The sequence below is a fragment of the Rhineura floridana genome, chromosome 10, assembly GCF_030035675.1.
Source record: "Rhineura floridana isolate rRhiFlo1 chromosome 10, rRhiFlo1.hap2, whole genome shotgun sequence".
Taxonomy (NCBI): Eukaryota; Metazoa; Chordata; class Lepidosauria; order Squamata; family Rhineuridae; genus Rhineura; species Rhineura floridana.
Genome location: NC_084489.1, coordinates 21,321,790 through 21,343,861, shown reverse-complemented (window position 1 = coordinate 21,343,861; position 22,072 = coordinate 21,321,790). Strand labels below are relative to the sequence as shown.

Genomic DNA, 22,072 nt, shown 5'->3' with positions numbered 1-22,072 from the left:
GCGTTTACCACCGCTTTAATCCCCTTGCCCAATTTCTCTCTGCAGCTCATAAGGAGCCACGATGGGCAAGGATCAGTTAGGCAAGTGGTAGGCTTCACAGTCGAAAGCACCTTGTCCACATCCTCAGAAGGGAGAAGCTGAAACCGATCCCAACTTACCGGCATGAAACTGGCCAACTCTGGTTCACTTACTGTATCCACGGCGCACGGGATCGAGCTCCGTAAGTGTTCGATTTTATCAGCGAAGTGCTTTGCCAATATGTCACAGGAGGCCTTTGACTGTTCCAAGGATTCCTGGGCAACTGGACCGACCAGGCTTCGGACCACCTGGAACAGCCTCCTGGGACAGCACTCCGCAGACGCAATAGAGGCAGCAAAGAAAGCCTTCTTTCCTGCCTTTATTGCCACTTGGTAGGCAGCTACTGCTGCTCTAACCTGTGTCCGGACATCTTCGGAGCAGGATTTCCGCCACCGGCGTTCTAGTCGTCTCACCTCCTGTCTCAGAGTACGCAACCGTGGTGTATACCACGGTGCTAACTGAGTTCTATTCAGGGGGAGAGGACGTTTCGGAGCCACCCGGTCTAATGCCCTGGTGATCCCATCATTCCACTCCCTCACCAGGGTTTCGACCGGGCGACCTTCAGCAGGTTCCAAATCCCCTAGCGCAGTCAGGAATCCATCCAGATCCATCAGGCGTCTGGGACGGACCATTCTAATAGGTCCTTCTCCCCTGCGGAGGGGGCGTGGCATTGAGAAGTCTATGTTTACCAGGTAGTGATCTGACCATGACACGGGGTGAAATAAACCACTCCCAACTTCAGAGCACTTCTCTCCTCTCCCAGGACAAACACAAGGTTGAGAGCATGACCGGCTACATGGGTGGGCCCAATATTACTAAGGTGCAGTTCCCAGGAAGCCATGGTTTCCAGGAAATCCCGAGAGGCTCCAGTGAGAGTGGTCTCGGCATGCACGTTGAAGTCACCCAGCACTAACAATTCTGGGGACAACGCCCGTACAGCCGAGACCACCTCCAGCACCTCATCAGGAGATTTGGGCTGCAGTGTCACCAATATGCAGATGACACTCAGCTCTATCTTTCGTTTAAATCTTCACCAGATTTGGCTGTGGAGACCTTGTCCAAGTGCCTGGAATCCGTGAGTGGATGGATGGGAAGGAACAAGCTGAAGCTGAACCCCGATAAGACCGAGGTGCTACTTGTGGGGGGACAAAAGAAGGTTGGGAGATGTTGACCTGAAGTTCAATAGGGCGAGTTTACCCCTGAAGGACCAGGTCCGCAGCCTTGGGGTTGTACTTGACTCCAGGCTGTCCATGGAGGCTCAGATTTCGGCGGTGAGCCGGGCAGCCTGGTATCAACTACACCTCATACGAAGGCTGCAACCCTATCTTCCTGCTCATCAGCTCCCCCTGGTAGTACACGCCCTGGTCACCTCTCGTTTGGACTACTGTAATGCACTCTACGTGGGGTTACCCTTGAAAACGGTCTGGAAATTACAACTTATACAAAATGCGGCGGCTCGACTACTTACGAATAGTCACCGCCGGGATCACATCACACCAGTGTTGTTCGATCTACACTGGCTTCCAGTTGTTTTCCGGGCCCAATTCAAAGTGTTGGTATTAACCTTTAAATCCCTATACGGTCTCAGCCCAGTTTATCTTAAGGAGCGCCTTCAACGCCACCAATTATGCCGCCTGACAAGATCAGCCACTCAAGGCCTTCTCTCAATCCCGCCGACAAAAACAGCTAGATTGGCGGGTACAAGAGAGAGGGCATTCTCAGTGGCGGCCCCCACTCTCTGGAACTCCCTCCCACAAGATCTCCGGCACGCCTCTTCCCTAAATGTATTCCATAAAGCCTTAAAGACCTGGCTCTTTCAACAGGCCTTTGGGATCTCTGGGGAGGGTTAATTACTGTGACTGAAATGCCTCCTACCCTGTTTTAATATTGTTGCTGCTGTATTATTCTCATACTGTTTTTTATTGTATTATTGTATTTTATCTCATTGTGTTTTAACTGTTTTGTACATCGCCTAGAGTGGCCTTTGGCCAGATAGGCGACACAGAAATTAAATTTATTATTATTATTATATATCTATCATTTGTATTTCTACTGTGGATAATGCTGGTGTAACACCAGTGTACTTGTAGCAAAATATAGCAGAGCACCATTTGCATATAGAGGATTAACGTGTAATAATACCGATTATGTATGCAATGTAGAAATCCCCAAATAAATACCAAACCTAAGCATACTTTCTTATAGGCAAGTACAACTGAAATAAATGAGATTTACTGCTAAAAGTATAACTTATTTATAGTGTAGAATTTAGAACATTTCTAACTGTGGACAGCTAAGCCTACTTACTTAAGTATTTTTAAACAGAAGTCTAATCAAGACGGGAATATGGAGGCAGTTTAAGTTTAAAAGGGAAGCTATCACATCAGATAGCACCATTCATGCCAATGTGTCAAAAATGGAAGAGAAGCTCATTCAGAATGAAATGGGGAAAATGATGTGTCAAAGAAGAAAATACTTTTTTTAAAAAAGTGATAGTGTTTCCCTTTCTTTAACATCTTTTGTACCTAGGATAACAATTTACATCTGAAGACTTACAAATACAGGATGTATTAAGCCAGTGGTTTGTAAACTGTATTCAAGAGAACACTAACCAAAGTTCAATGGGGGAGACCCACTGCTCAGTGGTAGATAACATGCTCGGCAGGCAAAAGTTTCAAGGCTCCATCCTTGGTATCTCAAGTTAAGGTAGAAGAGCCAGGAAAAGGCATCTCTCTGCCGGAGACTCTGGAGCCAAGGCCAATGTGGGCTAAATGGACAAGTCATCTGGCCGGGTATACAGCAGTTTCCTAAATGAGAAGATCACTCATGACAGACAAGCTCCTCAGAAAGACAGCTGGCCCACCAGTACAGATGTTCATAGGAATACAGGAAGCTCCTCTATCGAGTCACACCCTTGATCCATCTACTCTGTATTGTCTACCGGCAGTGACTCTCCGGGGTTTCAGGCAGGGGATATTCCCAGCCCTACCTGGAGGCCGAACCTGGGGCCTTCTGTGTGCAAAGTAGATGCTCTACCACTGAGCTACATCATTCCCCTCCAAATGACGCAGTTAGGTGTATTCTTTGTAACATATTCAGTTTGCATGAGGTGTTGGCCTGAGTTCAACAGACCCAACCAGCACCCCACACCAGAAACCTTTGCTATTTTCAGAGATTCTGCAGTAGACAGATTGCTATGAAAAGGTTCCTGAAAGTAGAAAGTCTGAAAAACCTGTGTATTAAGCCTTTGAAACAGGTGCAAGATGACAAGAGCTTGAGTTTCAACTATTATTGAATAGATGCTTATATAAGTCTGTAAAGTATGAGTAAATTTAGAGACTTATATAAATCACATTCCATGAAGCACTGAAGCATTCATCATAACCTTAAATACAAGAAAGAATGAAATCCTTATTTTGGGAAGGGGGGCATAGAACCCTGAGATATATATACTAATGAGCCAGGTGGTCTTTTCTGCTGCTGAATATACATTCATGTGTAAATATACACAGGTATGAGTGAAATAGATGTCTAATGGAAAGAGACCAGGACTATGTGATTGGGACACTTGGGTTCTATTTCCAGCTGTACCATAAATCTATTCACTAACAGGCAAAAAACCCTTGCGGTTTAAGAACGTACCTACAACCAACAGATATTTCTATCAAACTTTAAAAAGCAGGGAAATTGGGCACCTATAGTGAACGCACCAGGGGAGCAGGACACCTGACCTCCTCTCTAAGATTTTGGATTGCCCTACAAATTTGTCAAAATGCCAACACAATTTGGGTTGGTTTTTCACAGTCCAATCCACTTCCACTTCCACTTCCCCACCCTCACATAGCTGTTGCAGTGCATACACAAAAGGAAAAAAATCTACAAAGAGTTAAGGCAGCAATGTACGAGGCTCTAGTTAGTGGTGAGCCCATGAGTGTGTGAGCTCCAGCAGGCCTTTGACACCAGGTTTGTGTCTATTTCTTCTAAGGCAAGAAACGTGTTTTCTGCAAATCTCATTTAGCCTCTAAGCCAAGAATCTTTTCCTTTATATGTTGATACTTACTACATGCTCCACAGGTAAAGCATCCATCATGGTAGAGATTCCCCATTGCCTGGCAAGCCTGGTTTGCACCATATACACCTTTACTGCACTTCACACAGGTTCCTAAAAACACACACAAAAAGACAGGTCAGAAAAAGTTTCCACAATACAAGTAATAATTCAAGCAGAGAAGAAAGAATACATCCAGGACACACAGGTGTATTATGATTTGGTTTAGAAACCAAATTTGCTATGAAGGAGGTTCAACATAAAAAGCATAAGGGGGTACAGTTTAGTAAAAGCAGATAGATGGGAACAAACACATTTTTATGAGCTAAAATTGTTTTGCTTATCTGAAGCACGTTCTGTACGTTTTTATAATCCATTTACCCTAGTTGTGCTCATAGATAAAAATACTCTCTTATGTAACTTGATATGAACAGGTAGAATGTTGCACAGATTTATTTATTTGCCAACTGTCAAAAGATTAAAGTTACTCAACAAGAAAGGGATTTTTCTTCCTTCAAAATCATATGGCTATAAACCATCCTCATTTCAAGGCTACCTTTGGAAGCGTTTCGTTAGTTTAGCATTCAACTCTCTCGTTTTCATGTATAAATAAGTATGACATGTCTTACCTCTCTTCAGCTAAAACTCCAAACAAGTTAAATGAGAAAGGGATAGTCTGAAAACCCATGGAGTGCTAGGGCTTGATTTTATGTGGCTTGATCACAGTCCTCAGAATTCAATTTCTAAGGTCTTGAAAGGCCTGCCAAACTGCTCTAGGCCAAAGGTAACTTACTCTGATATCACAACAGGTAAGCCAATGTCTTCCAAATCTGCCAGGTCAGGGCCACTATAACATCACCGCACTTTAGTCACCAGGAGTAAAGCAGAGAGAATATGGTCAAAGGCAGAAATTGTAAGACCTCAAGGAAAGTTTAACAGGATCTTATACTTAGTTGTTAGTTAACATTAAGAGGGATGTCTTTGGATACCTATGGACAAAATAAAATGCAAAATAATGTAAGTGGTAAAAAGCTTTGTAGATATTTCCTTAGTTAACAGTGTAAAGAGATGAAACAGTTGTGGGGACTGCTTTTGCAACAACCACTGGAATCTGTGGTGTTGCACAATAATAATAAAAAAATAACCTAAATATTTATGTTAGTTTGCGGCCAGTGAAGTTTTCCTTACAGATCTTTTGCAGTTGCAATGTGCTCAAAAAGGTGAGATGTTAACCATTCACAGTCAATGTCATTTTTAACACTCACCCGATGTGTTCAGCAATATTTGCACCATCAGTTTAAGTTCAATATTCTGCAGCTAAAAGGTGTGGAGGAAAGGGGAATTATAGAAGTGTGGTTTTGTTTTAGTCTGTGAAAGGTGCTACAGCCCTTTCTATTCTAAAAGCATCAGTGGTGTTTTGCCCTGAATAAAAGTGCTGAGTCTTGCTTCCAAGACTACGTATTTATAATATATAATAATGACATCAAGATCTTTCTGACTGGGGCCACATCTACACTATTTAAAGCACTATTAAGTCACCTTAACCAGTCATGACTTCCCCCAAAGAATCCTGGGAACTGTTGTTTGTTAGAGTTCTAAGAATTGTCAGGAGACCCCTATTGCCCACATAGAGCTACAGTTCTCAGAGAGATTTAACAGTCACCTCTTCCCAGGGAACCGTAGCTCTGTGAGGGGAATAGAGGTCTCCTAACAACTCTCAGCATAATTTACAAACTATTCTGTCTTAAAAGTTAATAGCAGATAGTGAGAAGGAGAGGAAAGGGGATCCAACTGGGATCAGATCAGTATATGGATGCTTGTCCCATGGAGCAAATAGCAGCTGCGGGGAAAATTGGGGGCAGGATTAAGTGCATATTTCCCACCCACGAAGTGTACATCTCCCCTCATGAGATTCCCCCAATGCCCCTCAGGCTCCACACTGACAAATACTATTAAACCTTTCAGAAACACAGAGATCTCATCAAGGGTCTCTCAGTACTGCATCTGGTTCCTCCCTCAGATGTTTTTCTGGCCAAGTATTTGACAAATATTATTTTAGCAAATACTTAATAATGTATACTTTAAATGTTTAACATGCCTCCTTAGAACTGTTTGAGCCTAGCAATAGGATGAGAAATATGAATAGTCACTGTGCGTTTGGTGGCTGCTCCCATCTAACCCCATGGAATTTTATTTTGGACTACTTAATGATTTTTCTGCCTTTTGTAGCAATTGTAATGTGCTGTGCTAGATGGAATGCAAATCGTAATGCAATGAAATACAATATAAGAAATAAAAGTAATAAAATACTAAGCAATAAAAAACCAATACGAATGTAGGCAACAACAGTGAGAACACGCAAAACAATACAAACAAGATTACTAAGAAACTCTCTGATTATAATCTTGAGTATATCATGCTTGTGAGAAAGCTTACTCCATTTTTTAGTCCAAGAACTAATGTGTGTATGAGGGTTGATGAGTAGCGGCTGGTGTGGTGAGGTAGACTCACTGTCCTCATCACATGAGCCCTCATAAGAGGAAGACCAGGAGGCTCTGGTCTTGGACCCCTGGCTCAGGCTCAATCTCAGGGTGAGGGGCCAGGATCCTGTGATGAGACCCAGGATGGGCCGCCTGTACCCGGGGCAAGTTCAGCCTCTGACATCAAGAGTGAACAGCCCAAGGGAGAGGCATCACCTCTAATGTCAGATGGAGACCTGGCCCATCCGGAGGGGTGCCTAACTATAGACTCATTTCTCAGATGTAAAGGACTCCTTGGGAGTAAAGGTCTGGCTGCAGGTGATCAATGGGAACAGGGTGAGGTTTGGGGTGTGGCTAAGCAGATCCAACATAAAAACCCCAGTGCTAGGCTGGAAGGGCTGCTGAAACAATGTCTACACACCAGCTCTAAACCCTGCCCTGTCTAAACATTACCGGTGGACTCCAGACCTGTCTTTGCCGTGCCCCTTACCTGTGTTGCTTACAGATTGCTTGGCTTCTGACCCTAATTTTTGACTGACCCCCTTTGTTTTAAGGTAGACTCTGGTCTCAGACTTCAGACTGACCCTGGGTACTGCCCTCACTTGTGTTTCTGCTGGGGACTCTCTCGCCTCCTTAAGGAATCTAGTGGGAACAAGACCTGGGTAGGGTGGGGAAGGGTGGCAGCAAAGTTGGAGTTACATGGACATGCTGGCAAGAACACCAGTTTGGTTCTACAGATACATCCATAGATCCTCCACCTTGTTGCCACCTGCTCCACCCCAGCCCCGTCAAGTAAGCTTAGTGATTCTGCTGTTGGAAAGGTGATTCTGGGGCTTTGCCCCTGTACATTGGCTGCTACTGGGGCTAATACCTGAGTTTATGTAGTGAGGGAGATATGTTTCCTTTCTGGACTGGTTTGTGCAGCGACAGAAACTGACATTAATCAGTTCTGACTACTTTGTAACCAGAAGCTTGGCTAAAATAATCAAGGTGCAAGATTTCCAGTGCTGATACTGGATTTGCTATGAAAACTTTACATTGTAAAAGGTCATACACATGAACAGTAACAGCGCAATTCTATGCATGGTTACACAGAAGTAAGTCCCACTTTGTTTAGCAGGGTTATTGCGGCCTATTGCCGAAATAAAACACAAACACCATTCATTGGGTTAAATCATGGGCCACTTTATTAAACGGAATCAATTATAATAATGAACCTGCAGAGGGGAAATCAAGTGCGGGAGCATTCTGATGATCCAGGCAAAGCCTGCTTGCAGCCATAGGGCAACCAAACCCTTGCCTGAGCCCGGGGCTGCCCTGTGCCAGACCCCAGCTCAGGCCACACCCTGAAGATGTGTAAGGGGTCCAACCCGCATCACCACCCCCCGGAGCCCTGAAACTCCGAGCAGATGAGGCATGTTGGCCCCAAAGGGAGCCCGTGTTCTGCCCCCGGGCCGTACAGCCCTGAGCTGCAGGCCCCCGGACTGCTAATCACCCCCAAAGGTGCCTAAAGGTGTCACCTAGCTGCCCTTTCCCTTTTAACCTTTCCCCCGCACTTCCTTGCCACAAAAGGGGGACAAGCCTCTGCTTAGTCTCCCTTTACCCCACACCCGATAAGAATCCTGTGCAGACCCCTCTGCAGGTCCGTCAAGAAGATGCCATCGTTGCCTCACAAACTGCATGTCCTCACGTGCCTGCCACTGAGGGCCTTGCCCTCCAGCAGATGACCAGAGGCTATCGTAGCCTCAACTGCATGTCCTCACATGCCTGCCACTGAGGGCCTTGCTCTCCATGTCTGACCACGGCAGACAACCAGAGGCTATCGTGGCCTCAACCGCATGTCCTCACATGCCTGCCACTGAGGGCCTTGCCCTTGAGTAACCAAGGTCATTCCCACCCAGGGGAATGACCACCACCTGCGGGACCTTCCGCACTCAACCCTGCTGGAACAACATGGGTAGGAGACCATCCCAGTGCATACTCTGTTGACCCAGCCACCAATCCGTGGCCCACCATCAGAGGGCCAGCCGTGAACCAATGTGCATTTGCGGCCCCAAGGCCAGCCTATGAGATCATGCCATGGCTGCAGAGTAGGCTGCGCATCTGCTCCATCCCCGTCCAGCAACCTGCCAAAAACAGAAACAATCATGAACAGTTGGGTCCTGGACCTTAAGACTTGGCCCAGGGGTGAATGCACTCCAGGTGCCCCATAATTCCACCTTCCGACGGCCTACACCTGCATATACCAAACCAATTGCCCAGGTAGGCAATTTCCCTGCCGGGTATGCAGCCCCAATTCCATAGGAGCATGTCCCTCAAAACCCCATGTGTCTGCTCCCAGGCTCTGCGACGCTAGGCCGAAACTTTATGAGGGAAGATCCCTCCCCCTGAGTATCAGGCAACCGGGCCTGTAGTTACAGGCCAAAAAACACTGTGATGCCCTCACGGGACAAGTGTCCAGTCCCGGGGCAGGATAGAATAATGGTGTGCCTCTTGTGCCCCTGGTCTGCCTGGAAACAAACTTTGGACAGCAGGATGGCTCGTAGGGAAGTCTGACCTGGACCCAAACACTCCCACCCTCCATCCGGAAGGCTCCAAAATTAAGTGTGAGGGCCGCTGCCCGCAACTGCTTGTCACAGGGCACCTCCCTGAACAACAATCCCTGGTGGGTCAGGTGAACACGGAGGATGAGGATAAGGGGTACGGTGGTGTGCATGGGCCAGCCGGCCAGCACATGACATATCCCAAGCCATCTGAATGGTCCCAAAGGCCCCCTGCCAGCCTACCTTGCAACACTCTGACGGACGGGCTTTACTCCTACCATCCATGATGAATTCCTGTGTGTGATTCATAGGAATAGGCCACACTTTGCATAGCCCCTGCCGGCCCCTAACTCCCAGAAATCCCCTCCTGCCCTCTGATAGCTGGTGAGCATGCTGGGGCAACAGATAGGCATATGGCCATATCTGACTCCCCTCCCCCATCTCCCAGTGTGTGGTATGGGACTAGCAGTTCTCCCCCCCAGAGTCGTTCCCTCCTCTAACTAAAAACACCATTGACACACTGTCGGAAGGGGGGGGGGCATGCCTCAGGTTGGCGCATAAGGCAGCCAAAAAACAAAAACAAAACAAACCCTGAAGCTGTGGTAAGGCTGTGACATCCCTGTTATGGCACCATAAACCCCACCGTCGAAGGCCCCCAACACTTGAAGGGCAGAAAGCAAACACTTTCCCAGCCCCTGAAAACTCCAGGATCTTGATCTGCAACAGTTCAAGCGCTTTTCTCGGGCAGCCTGCAGCCCTGGGTCCAAGAGACAATCTTAATACCCTGGAAGGTGAACCCTAGGGCAGGATCCTCCATTTTCCCAGCTGCCAAAGGAACCCCCCAGTTCATAGCCACGCCATAAACGGTGCCATCAGGTGCTAACATGCACCCAAAGTCTGCCCTACCCGTGAACCGTAAATCATGAACATAGTGCCCCACTGCTTCTGAGCCCTCTCGTCTCCTGACTGTCCCTTCCAAGAAGGAGCTGAAGTGCTCCATACAAGAATACAGCAGCCCATAGGTAATGTTCTGCTGCATAGTCGACCTAAAAGGCAAAACTCAACATCCGGCAATGCAGGCAGATTAGCTGCCACCCTTGCCCATAAGGCACCTCTGCCACAGGCGCGCACCATATTGAATGCAGCGTAGTGCACTGTGCATAGTCTATCTGGTATGAAGCCATTACTGACTGACCCCACTTGTATGACGGATGATGAATCAGGTAGACTCCGCCCACTGCCACATTGGGCACTATGGGGGGGCATTGTGAGAGCAGACGTAGGGGATGATGGGAAGGGGCCAATAACCCTGCCCAACTGTATGTCTTTATCAATCATCCCCTGGACCAGTGCGTCTGTACCTAAGACTGATTTAAGATTGCCGGCCATAAGGGAAAGCTGGGGGCCACCATATAGGATCCAGAAAAAGAAAAAAAAAAGCCTAATAAAGAAAACCGCATCATAAATGAGTCTCCCCATAAACTGGGCAGTCTGCCAGCAAGGTCCGTAGCACCTCGAGCTTAGCTGGAAAGGGACACTTTCCTTGAGCAGCCTCTGCTATCCTTCTGGCTTGTTGTTGTGACTTTAATTGCGGGTTCATATTCAGCAGTTATTAGATGGCATGGAGTTGAGCAATGTCATCTTCTAATGTCTGCAGATCAAATGACTCTTAAAAACACAGGACTAGTGGCATGTAAAAAGGTGGCCACCTTATCTACAGCCAGTTTGCAAACTAGCTAAAGAGAAGATGCAAGCATATGTGCAGCCTGTACATGATCACTGAAAAGAATTCCATTATGTTTACTCAGAGAATAATTTACTCAGAGAAAAAGACTTGGACCAATTCTATGCATACTTACTTATGAGAAAATCCCACCGAGTGTATTGTTACTTCTTCCCCACGGAAGGGTGCACATGATTGCACCCATACAGCAGAATCCTAAATATGTTTACTCAGAATATCACAGGTTAAATGGGTCTCTGGACTGGACTGAGGTTTATAGGACTTAACTAATGGAAAGGTTTGTATATTTTTACCTGGGTTTTGAAGAAAGTATTTGGGGAGGGGAAGCTTGACAGTGAAAAGAGGGGATGAGCTCCCTTTGCATTTGCGGAGTTGAGGTAGTTTTGGAGGTGAGGTTGCAGCACTAACTGGGATCCCTATTGGCCCCTGCAGCCTCCTTTCTGTCTCCAGCTGCCACCTGCCCCCCCAAAAAGCCTCTGCTCTTCGTAATCACATTGCATTGTTCCAATCCAAATGGCCTCCAACTGATGGCCACCATATGTCTCTCCCCAAATGCTCTGGGACGAAACACCCCATTATCTTTTAGAATATATCTTAGAATATTGCCACGTTGTAACAGAGCCTCTTTCTAAGGTACAGGCAAATTTTGCCCCTCTCATCCTAAGTTCTCCCTAATTGACTAACCCCCTCTCCAAACTTTCCTGGTTTGCAAAGACAGTGTGGAAGTGGAATGACCTTTTCAGTACATCCCTTAATAAAAGCATCCCCACACATGGCTGTCCAGTTGCCTCTCTATGTAATTGGTAAATGAAAAGGAACATTCGGTTTAAACTAAAAATACACTTCAGTATGAAGAAAAGGAGTCTATTCCTATTTCACTTTCTGTAGTGGGTGAGGGGACCCCCATAGAAGTATCTCCTGGCCCTAACTGGCGGTGCTGAGGGCTGAACCTGAGGACCCTCAGCATGCAAAGCAAGTGTTCTGTTACTGAGCTACAATCCTTCATCTCCAGGGATCGAGATCCCTGTAAATGGTAGAATAATCCTAGCAATAAAACATATGAAGTGCATTGGCTATGTTCCACTCCACCACAGCTGGGGGTGGGCATCTACCCTCCACACTGGGGGCCCTACCCTTCCCTTTCGGCCCACTTCGCCTTTTTTGGGTGGCATCCTGAGATTGAGCGTGTAGCTGGGTCTATTCCCTTCTGCTAATCCCCCCCCCAGCCTATGCCCCATTGCAGAAGCAAGGGGCGTGCGTCCTTCAGAAAAGAAAGGTGGTAAGTGTGAGGAAGCACTAAAGGGGGGCCCAGCACCTTCACAGCCCGGCCAGACTGTGTCCTCTTGTCATCCTGCACACCCCAGTCACCGACCCACTGGCTCCCTTGTCCAGCGCCAGACAATGCAGGCCTCCTGGGCCACCAAGTGACCAAATAGGGGGTGTGATGGAGCTGGTGCCCTGCACCCAATTCCCCTACTATGTGGTGAGGTGAGGGGCTGATGATCTTTCCCACCCACCCCCACGGGGATCCCCTTGAGGAACCCTCGAGGAAAGAACACAGCCAAAGGCCGCCTCGCATGTGCTCTTGAGCTGCCCGTAATGCCTTGGATCTGCCACCGCGAGCCTCGATACCTCCAGAAGGCCTCCCTGGCCAGCAGCGCCACTGCCGATGCTGTTCCCACTACGGGAGGGCCTCGCCACTGCCGCCATAAGGCCTCGCTGCCGTCGCTGTAGAGCCTCCCCAGGCCAAGGGCTCACCGCCTCAACACCGCCCAAGACAAGGCAAGCGAAGCCACGCGCGCCGGAGAGCTCCACGTGCGTTGAATGCCCCACACATGCCCTTAGAAGGCCTCGCCGCCGCCGCCATTACGCCTCCCATGGCCAGAAGCCCCGCCGCCGTTGTAAGGCCTCTCTCGGCCGAAGCCTCGCCATTGCAAGGCTGCCAAGCTGGAAGCGTCGCCGCTGTTGCAGACGCTGCAAGGCCTCACCGCGCCACAGGCCTTGCCGTGCCAAAAGCCTTGCCGCCAAAATTCAAAGGAGGGCGGGAGGCTGGCGGAGCGGCCTTAAATGGCCTTCAGCAGCCCCAGCTCCTATTGTGTGTCACGCAGGCGCGCCAGCGCGCTGCGTGCACACACACATCCCTCACGATGGTGGCCTGGGCTTCGGCTGCGGCCGCAAACTCGCCCCTTTGCCCGGCATGTACCGGGCGCGGAACGGGATTCCCAGCTACATGTGCATAGGATTGCCATCGTGCACAGTGTCGTGCTGCACAACTTATCAAGGAAGGCATCTGCCTTCCGTTTTACAGTTGTATAAAATCTGCTTCTCTGAACAAGATTTGTTGAAATCCAGTGTGATGCTGACAGTCCCTTATAAGTTTGCTGTCCCTAACAGCATATTTTATTGTGATTTTCCTCTTTCATTAATTGCACAAAAAGGCAAATGTAATTATAGAAAACACCCTTAACAGTGAGTCCAGACACTATAGTAGAAGTTACTGACACCTTTACGAATATAAAGCGCCAATATCTGCTCCCCATGTCCCCCCCCTGCACTTTGTTTACTTTGTTCCATATAGCTCTGTACAAGTCACAGAAAATGCTCCTTTATTTGGACAATTTTATGCACATTACAACAGCAGCAACAAAGAATTTCAAGCTGTACTTACCCTACAAAACTGATTTCCCCCCCCCCCCAAGAGTTGTTGCATGTACATGCATACACGAACATGTGTCTGGGCTCCTTCTGAGAGGAAGGGCAGGATATAAATTTAATTAATTAATTAATATGTAAGTGTTCACCTACAACTGTGAATGTGGAACAGGTTTTAGGAAATATGTGCATCATCCAGAGAACAGGGATTGACTGTGGCTTTGTTGAGTGTGTTCAGCACAAACAACTAGTGTGTTGCAATGTAATGCACGAAATAGCCATAAGAGAAACAGCATCCCCTATTCAGATTTCATCATGCACATTTTGATTAATCTAATCAGTAAAAAAAAAAAGAGCTGCTTCCAAGGGTTTTTATTATAAATACTCTTCCAAATCAAAATGCAGGAAGATTACTATACATACTTGACTTCTCCAAAGACAGATGTGGGTATCAAAGAAGGCCTAGGGCTCCTCTGCTTCTTCATCTTTCTCACAAGTGACTTGCGAGAACATCCCAAGACTTGAAATTATAATCTAGGGAGCAGCAATAAGATTCATCTAGAGTATCAGTTAAGTCATAATTTACTTCTCCCACCACTAGATATTTCTCAATAAATCAGCTACTGGGAAGAGTACCAAATCTATAGCCCTTCCCTTTCCCAGACAATTTCTTAAAATGAAGTTTCAGTATGACTCAGTATCCCATGCCAAACTGCTTTTCTACAATTATTTCCATTTGGAAGAACAGTTGTTCCCTGACAATGACAATGAAGGGAATTAGGATGGACCCGATTCTCTGGACCATTTACTACAATGACACAGGTCTAGCATTCATATGTAAGATCACAGTCACAAGATATATTCACTTTATTTTCCTTCCACCCAAAATAATCATACTGAATTCTACTCCTGTGCTAAGAGCTGCACACTACTTTTACTTTGCAATTGCACTAGTTTCTCTCCTTTCTGCATTTTATACTAGGAACAGACTCAATGGAACTACTAATACAATATGAAAGTTCTTTGTTTGATAAGGATGCTTAAATCAAGTATGTCTGTTTGGGAAGGAAAGTAATAAGCCAGTCTTCACTGGCCCTTCATTATGGCTCAGAATTTCCACTAGATACCTATACCAAATTATCATCAATCCATTTCTGAGAATTACCCAAGCTGGGGGTGCTTGCAGCAGGACTTTCAATATGCTAGTAGCTGCATATTATGTTACCGAAGAGTTTTCAAATTAAACGGAGTTAATCTTAGTTTACGTGACAGGCAGAATACAGCTGCATATTCTATTTACCAAATGATACACTAGATACTTTTCTAATTTCTCCAGTAAGGAGTAGAAAAACTAGTCGCTTCACCATTATGTTGATCAGCCAAGTAAAGAAGGGCAACCAAGATTTGAGGAGGAAGCCATGCCCTGCAATCTCAGGACTAGTCTGGCATGCAGGAAATCTGCTCTTATGTATGGTCCAAACCTTGTGAAATATACAGATTCATCATGTTACTTGAAATAGGGTCTAAAAGAACCACTTCCAATTAGGAGCAACATGGCTTTACATTACAGGAGTCTAATTAATATATATTTTACAGGAAGCAATATTATGCTCTGCAACCAAAGAAAAACAGCAGCTCTGTGTACCAAGGAGATGAGAGCCTTAATTCTACAAATAACTACATACACAAACCATCCAACAAACTAGATATGGTTTATTCAAACACTGGCTTGGAATGAAGCAAAGGGTGAGCAAGAGAGGCAGAGGAGGAGTAAAAGTGTCTGTCTAATACTCCATGGAGTAGAATAAGAAAGATCACTGGAAACTTGATTTTGGCTTTTTTGAAACATCAAGATAAACCATAGTTTATCATTATAGAAATGAGCCTAGCCTTCTCTCCCTGGGCTCCCCTCCCCTAGCATCATCTGGCACAGACAAGAGTTGGTGTTCAGAAGCTTCCACTTCTGTTTTTGATTAGCCACAGCTTGTTCAGTGTTCTGAACCCAACAAATTGGCTAATCTGAACTATGATTTGACTGAAAGAAGCCAACGTCAAGCCATGGTTTATGAAGCTGGCTTGTTTTAATCAAACCATAGTTAAAATGAGCTTATTAGGGTTATGAGAACACACTATAAACTTGTTATTCTAAAACAGAAATAGAAGCTTTCAATCTCATGACCACACCAAAGGAAGGTGGAGCACATGAGCCCAGGAAGGAAGCTAGGACCATGGCCATCATGTGGATAAACCATGGTTTACCATGATACCTGTAAATAGCCATTATCTTAGAACCAGAATATTAAACATTAGGATTATGTCTAAAACGGTGATGCATTCAAATTGGCCTTCAAGAGCAATAAACACTTCAAGATTAATTATACTGATGCTTTACAACTCTACTGTTCATCTTTCTTCTTCTCTTGACCAATCTCTTTCCTTTCTCTGCTACTGGATGAATGCTTGTTTTCTGAAATTTTGCCAAAATGGAACTTGTGATTTTTTCTCCTCAACTTTACTTGATCTTACTCTTAATAATGTTTGTTTGATCTCCTCAAGCTCAGAATCCCTTCTCCTTCCTTTCTTCCATATGCACAGGGTCTTGCAAAGTCCTGACATTTGATGTCTAGATTTTACTTTTCTTTCTTATGGATCCTAACAAAACGTTTTGTGCTTTTTCCTTTCTATTTGTTGCATGAACCCTTAATGGCTTTATTTATTTATTGCATTTGTATACCGCCCCATAGCCGAAGCTCTCTGGGCGCTATACAACAATTTCTACTCTGTCTCACGTTCTGCCATCTCTCTGGTACTTGGCACTTGCCTTTCAAATCATATTAAATTGCTCTCTCTTCAGTGATTTCCTCAATCTAGTGATCTTCACTTTAACCTCGTTGTTTCATGTCTTGCTCCTATATATTTTCTTCTTTTCATTCTCTATATGCTGCTTCTCAGAAGTTACGATTTAGGGTAAGAGAATTTGACCCACTCTATTCTCTAATTGCATTTCTTTGTTCATTGCCTCTCCCTGGAATTCCCTCTCACCCAACATGTGACTTTCCTACATTCCAGTGCCTCGTTTGACACATTTTCACTTTGGCTTTTCCTTGGATTGACTTTTCTTTTATCTATGTATCCTTTTATTCTTAATGTGGCTTGTCTTTGATTAGACTGTAAGCCTGCAGGCAGGACTAGTTTATTTTTAGATGTTTACAGCACCATGTACAGTACAATTTGGTACAACACCAACAATTGCTGCTGACTAAATATGCTTGAGGAATTTAATTTCTGTGTATTTCAAAGCAGTGATCTGATCCACACCTCCCTGACTAATATGCATATTGGAATGTAGTTATCCTTTAGATTTCATATTCCTCAGAGTTTTATGATATAGTTCTCAGCTCAAAGTACCCAAACGCATTTTAAAATATGTATTTTAGGATAAAATATGTTTAGAAATGAATACATGGAGATAAATATGTTTATAAATGCATATAAAACACATCTTTAAATACAAATTTTTGTGGACTTTTTAAAATTGCAGATAAATGAGAAATATGACAGAATTATGAATTAACACAGGCAAAATTGTCACAGGCTGGAAATAAACTGATCCATTCATCTCTACATCTGTCCCCACCCTAAGTGCTAGTGACAAAGTAAAACCACATAATATATTTTGCAACTCCACTAACTGCATATGGCTTTGTCAAAACACTCTGCCATTTTATCAGTAAACAAACTTATTTTGATAATGGAAATAAAGCAGAATAGGTTTTGAATACTACTCCCAGTTGGGAAAAAATGCCTACTGCTATTATCAAAGCAACACAATATAATGAAGTCACAAGATTGGTGTCACAAGTTTATGAAGTTAACAACCAAAAAGGGAATTTTACTTGAATTTTCTTGAATGCAGAAGCAGTGGTGGTGGTGGTTTCAGACAAAAGGCTGGGATGATACTGTCAAGATTCAAAGAACAAAACCTACCCAATTATCCAGAGAAAATGCCTGAGACAAAAATATACATGATCTGTCACAAACCTTAAAAAAGTTATAACTGGCAAAACAGTTTGCCATTGGTACATTTTGCTATTTGAGTAATATAGTATTAGCAACTGTTCAGCCTGAGTAGTGAAAGCATGTTAATACGGTCCAAGGATTCTTACATTTGTTAGACTGCAATCCTAAATGCATTAGGGAGTCACCTCTATTGAACATAGTGGAACTTATTTCCAAGTTAACATGCATAGGATTGCACAGTTAATCTCTGCAGAATTAAAGGATACACAATTGGGGATATGATTTGAAAGTGTATATGGTATAACCTGCACTATAGCTGAAAAACAGGTATCAATTTCTTAACATGACCACAGATTTTGATTATAGCTGAAGAACTGTTATTCATCCGGCCAAAATTCTGCTTGAAAGTTGTTACACAAGCAGTGCCAAGCTACAATGAGGTTAAAACCCATAACCTAACAAGAAAGCCAAAAAAGATTAGTTTAAACTGCCCGGAACAAGAGTACTAGGTGATAGACTCAGGGCTGTGGAGTTGGAAGCAATTCTGGGTGGAGTCGGAGTCGGTAGAAATGTACCAACTACGACAGCAAAATAAATTTTGATTGACAATTTAAAATATATATAAATTCACAATGTCAAAGAAGCTTCCCATGAAGTCAGCTGTATTTGAGCATTTCACCATAACTCAGGATGGAAAACATTTTGTGTGTCAGTGTATGACACAGGACCCAGATGAAGACAAATGCTGTGATGCCAAGATCAGCGCATATTCAGGCAGCGATAAAAATGCTCCTATGAGAGCTTCCAATTTAAAAAGACATATACAGCCCTTTCCAGGGCTGTGGAGTTGGAGTCGTGGAGTCGGAAGCAATTTTGGGTGAAGTCGGAGTCGGACAGTAGAAAAATAGAGGAGTCAAAGGTTTGGTGTACCGACTCCACAGCCCTGGATAGACTATTCAAAATCACTTTAAAAAACTATTTATAAAATAAAAATAAAAACCAAGATTCTAAAAACTGGAAATATGTCCTCCAAGTTTTACAGTAAGTATTCTCAGGACTGAAGCTTTTCTCAAATTTGCTAAATTCACTTAAATGAACATGAAAGAATGACATTTGAACACAAAAAGACAATAGAGCAAGTATGGTCAAGGTACCAACGAAGGTTGCTTGCAGTTTCTCAACCACCTACTCATTGGATATTTGTCCTTCCTAACTTATTAAAGCTAGCTAGAGTGGGGTGACTGAGTGGGTCTTGGGCACGGTAAGTGCATATCTGCGTGATGGGGTGCTGCCTACTATTCTACTTCTTAAAAGCCCACTCTGGACCCAATGGAGTGTAATAACTATAGACCAATTGCCAACACCCCTTTCTGGGCAAAGGTGGTGAAGGTGGTTGTGGAGCAACTGCAGGCATTCCTGGATGAGACCGATTACTGAGATGTACTACAATCTGGGGTTGGACCTGATTTCAGAGCTGAATTAGATTGGTCATCCTGATGGATGACCTTTATTGCAAGAGATGGGGGAGTGCAACTCTTGTTACTTCTGCTAGATCTCTCAGCAGCTTTTGAGTGGTATGGGTATCAGGGACCCTGTATTACGGTGGTTCCATTCTTACCTACAAAGCTACGTTCAGAAAGCAGAATTGGGTGAATACTTCTTGGTCCCCTGGCACTTGAACTATGGGGTTCCACTATGCTTTCACCAGTGCTATTTAACATCTATATGAAGCCATTGGGAGTGGTCATTAGGAGTTCTGGAGCACAGTGTCACCAGTATGCAGAATCAGGAAAGGCTGTGAAAACTTAGATTGGTGCCTGACTGCAGTGGTGGACTGGACAAAGGCCAATGAACTGCACTTGAATCCTGGGAAGATGGAGGGTCTTTGGGTGGGTAGTTCCCGTGTCTAGGAGATAGAAAAGTTACGTTCTGAACAGGGTCACACTCCCTCTGAAGGAGTAGGTGTGTAGCTTGGGGGTACTCCTGGATACATGTCTGTCATTAGAGGTTCAAGTGTCCTCTGTGGCTAGATGTACTTTTTACCAGCTTTGTCTGGTTCGCCAACTGCACCTGTTCCTGGACAGGGATAGCCTGACCACTGTAGTCCATGCATTGGTAAACCCGAGGCTGGATTACTGCAATGCACTCTATGTGGGGCTGCAGTTGGGCCTAGTTTGAAAGCTCCACCTGGTGCAGAATGTAGCAGCCAGACTACTGATGGGGGCACATGGCCGACAACATGTGACACCATTGTAAAAACATCTGCACTGACTGCCCATCTATTAGCAAGCCAGATTAAATGTTCTTGTATTTATTTACAAAGACCTGAAAAGGGTAACTTAGGGACTGCTCAAACACTTATATCCCAGGTTGATCACTGAGATCATCTGCAGCAGCATCGCTGTTCAACAAGGCTATTGGACAGCAACAAGAAATTGAGCCTTTAGTGTCATTGGCCCAGTCTTGTGGAATGCTCTGCCAATAGAGATCAGCAGGCACTTTCTGTTCTGACTTTTAAACACCTGCTGAAAAACTTTCTATCTCACCAGGCTGAAGAAGATAATTGAGAAGTTATCTTTCTGCAATAGGTAATGATTTCTGATTTTAAATATTTATATGGTTTTGTCATGTATTCTGTGTGTTGTAAACTTTGCCTTTTTATGAATAGTGATATATAAATATTTTTATAAATAAAAATAAACAAACAATAAGGCAAAAGAGGAATCTGTCCTTCCTCTGTGCTCTTCAGTTTTTCCTCATCAAAACAATTTTAAAGGTTGTTTAAAGTTAAATAAGCATCTTTCAGCTGTATCCAAAGCTGTTTTTCAGAAACAGAAGGTAACATAATGAAAAAGTTCAGTCTTCAGGATGTGCCTATTATATTTAATTGGTCTTCGTCTGTTAAAGTGCATTAGAATGGCCACATTTGGATGGAAAAAAAAGCTGAGATATCAATGAGCCTCCTGTATCGACACAGTCACTGTGCTCCTCCTTTGCACAAATTAGAACCAAGCCAGCAAGCCACAGTTGAGTTATAGCTTTCTGTGATGTCTGAACTGAGAAACTATGATTAATGGCTTCCAAGTGCACACAAGCAAGGCATTAATGCAAATATAAACAGTTGCTTAATATTCTAGCTTGTTTGGAAGCCATATTCCCCCTCTTGCCCCAAGGGCATAACAAAGCAGCTGCATGAAGCTTATTCGGCTGAAAAGTGATCATCTGAATGTGGCCAGTGATTTCCCAGAGATACAAATTTGCTTTAACAGGGCCTTGTGAGGACATCATCCTACTCCCGTCACCCAAGAAAAAGAAGACGAGACAGAAGGGCCAACAATGGTTGCAACACAATTGGAATTGTTCACTGCCTGTAATAACAGGATAAACCGTACGTGGGACACACCACTCAGACAAGAAATTTTGCTCCTGTGGCAAGGAGAGAAAACAGTTATGCATGGGGTGTGCCTCAAGGACACACAGAAGGGCTGCAATGCTCTAAAGAGGTGGCAGGAAGAAATAGCTGCAGTCTGCTAGCCTTGACAGGTATGGAATTTACCTGAAAACACACCTGGGCTCACAACTCTCTCAGACAAACTGATTGAAATGCCTCCATGGATTGTTTTAAATTTTAAAATTGTGTTTTAAATTGCTTTTAAAAATGTGTTTTAAATTGTATATTTGTTTTAATGTTTTTGATTGCTGTAAACCGCCCAGAGACCTTCAGCTATGGGGCGGTATACAAGTGCAATAAATAAATAAATAAAATTAAATAAATATCTGCAGATTTGGGGTGCAGGTGTTATCCTGGCTAACTGCTGATCTTTGCCTGTAAGAAGTATTTTCCCTTGGTCACCATCATAGCTATCTCCTCCAGGATTTTTGACTACCTTCAATCCTCAAAGTCTTGACCAGATTAACTTATGCTCCAGGTCCTTATACTAGGGCAGATGTGGGGAACGTTTCTGGCTCCACGGGTCAGATCCTTGTGAGGATCTGCCTCACAGGCCAAATTTGACAGGTGGCCAGGGTCACCCACCAGTCAATCACATGATGCTATTATGACATTGTATGATTGACAAGTGGGCCGGATCCCCCACCTGTCAAAATCCCTTATGCTCCACTTGTAAGTCTTTGAGATCAGGGACTTAAATGGTGAGAAACTTGCAAAAGCCATTTCCAAGTATCCTTGCACTTTCTTTTTAAGTCCCTGCGCTAGAACATGACACACTTCTTAAAATGGACTCCAATCTCCTAATCAATCAGTCTTCCTAAATCATTTTACAAATGGAGTATTCACTCTCCTCGACACAGTAAAGACAGTCTTCTACATCTCTAGCAGATTCCTGTTTATCTAGACTAAATTACCTGAATCTTCTTTTCATAGCTATATTATACATTTTAATTAGATGTGAACTCAATAATCCTTGTGCCCAAGCACAATCTTGGCTGTATGTGTGTACAAAAGTAAGGCTATCACTTCTTTTGGCAAGCAACTTACGGCCTGAAA

General features: G+C 44.4%; 1 protein-coding gene across 2 annotated transcripts in view; it reads right to left on the bottom strand.

Moving 5' to 3' along the window:
• LIMD1 (LIM domain containing 1) overlaps positions 1–22,072 on the bottom strand; it is a 64,238-nt gene that overhangs the window by 25,762 nt on the left and 16,404 nt on the right. For both annotated transcript variants that reach the window (XM_061586852.1, XM_061586850.1), the window contains exon 3: positions 4,139–4,240. In XM_061586852.1, coding sequence (XP_061442836.1) covers positions 4,139–4,240 — 102 coding nt within the window. The remainder of the gene's footprint in view (positions 1–4,138; positions 4,241–22,072) is intronic.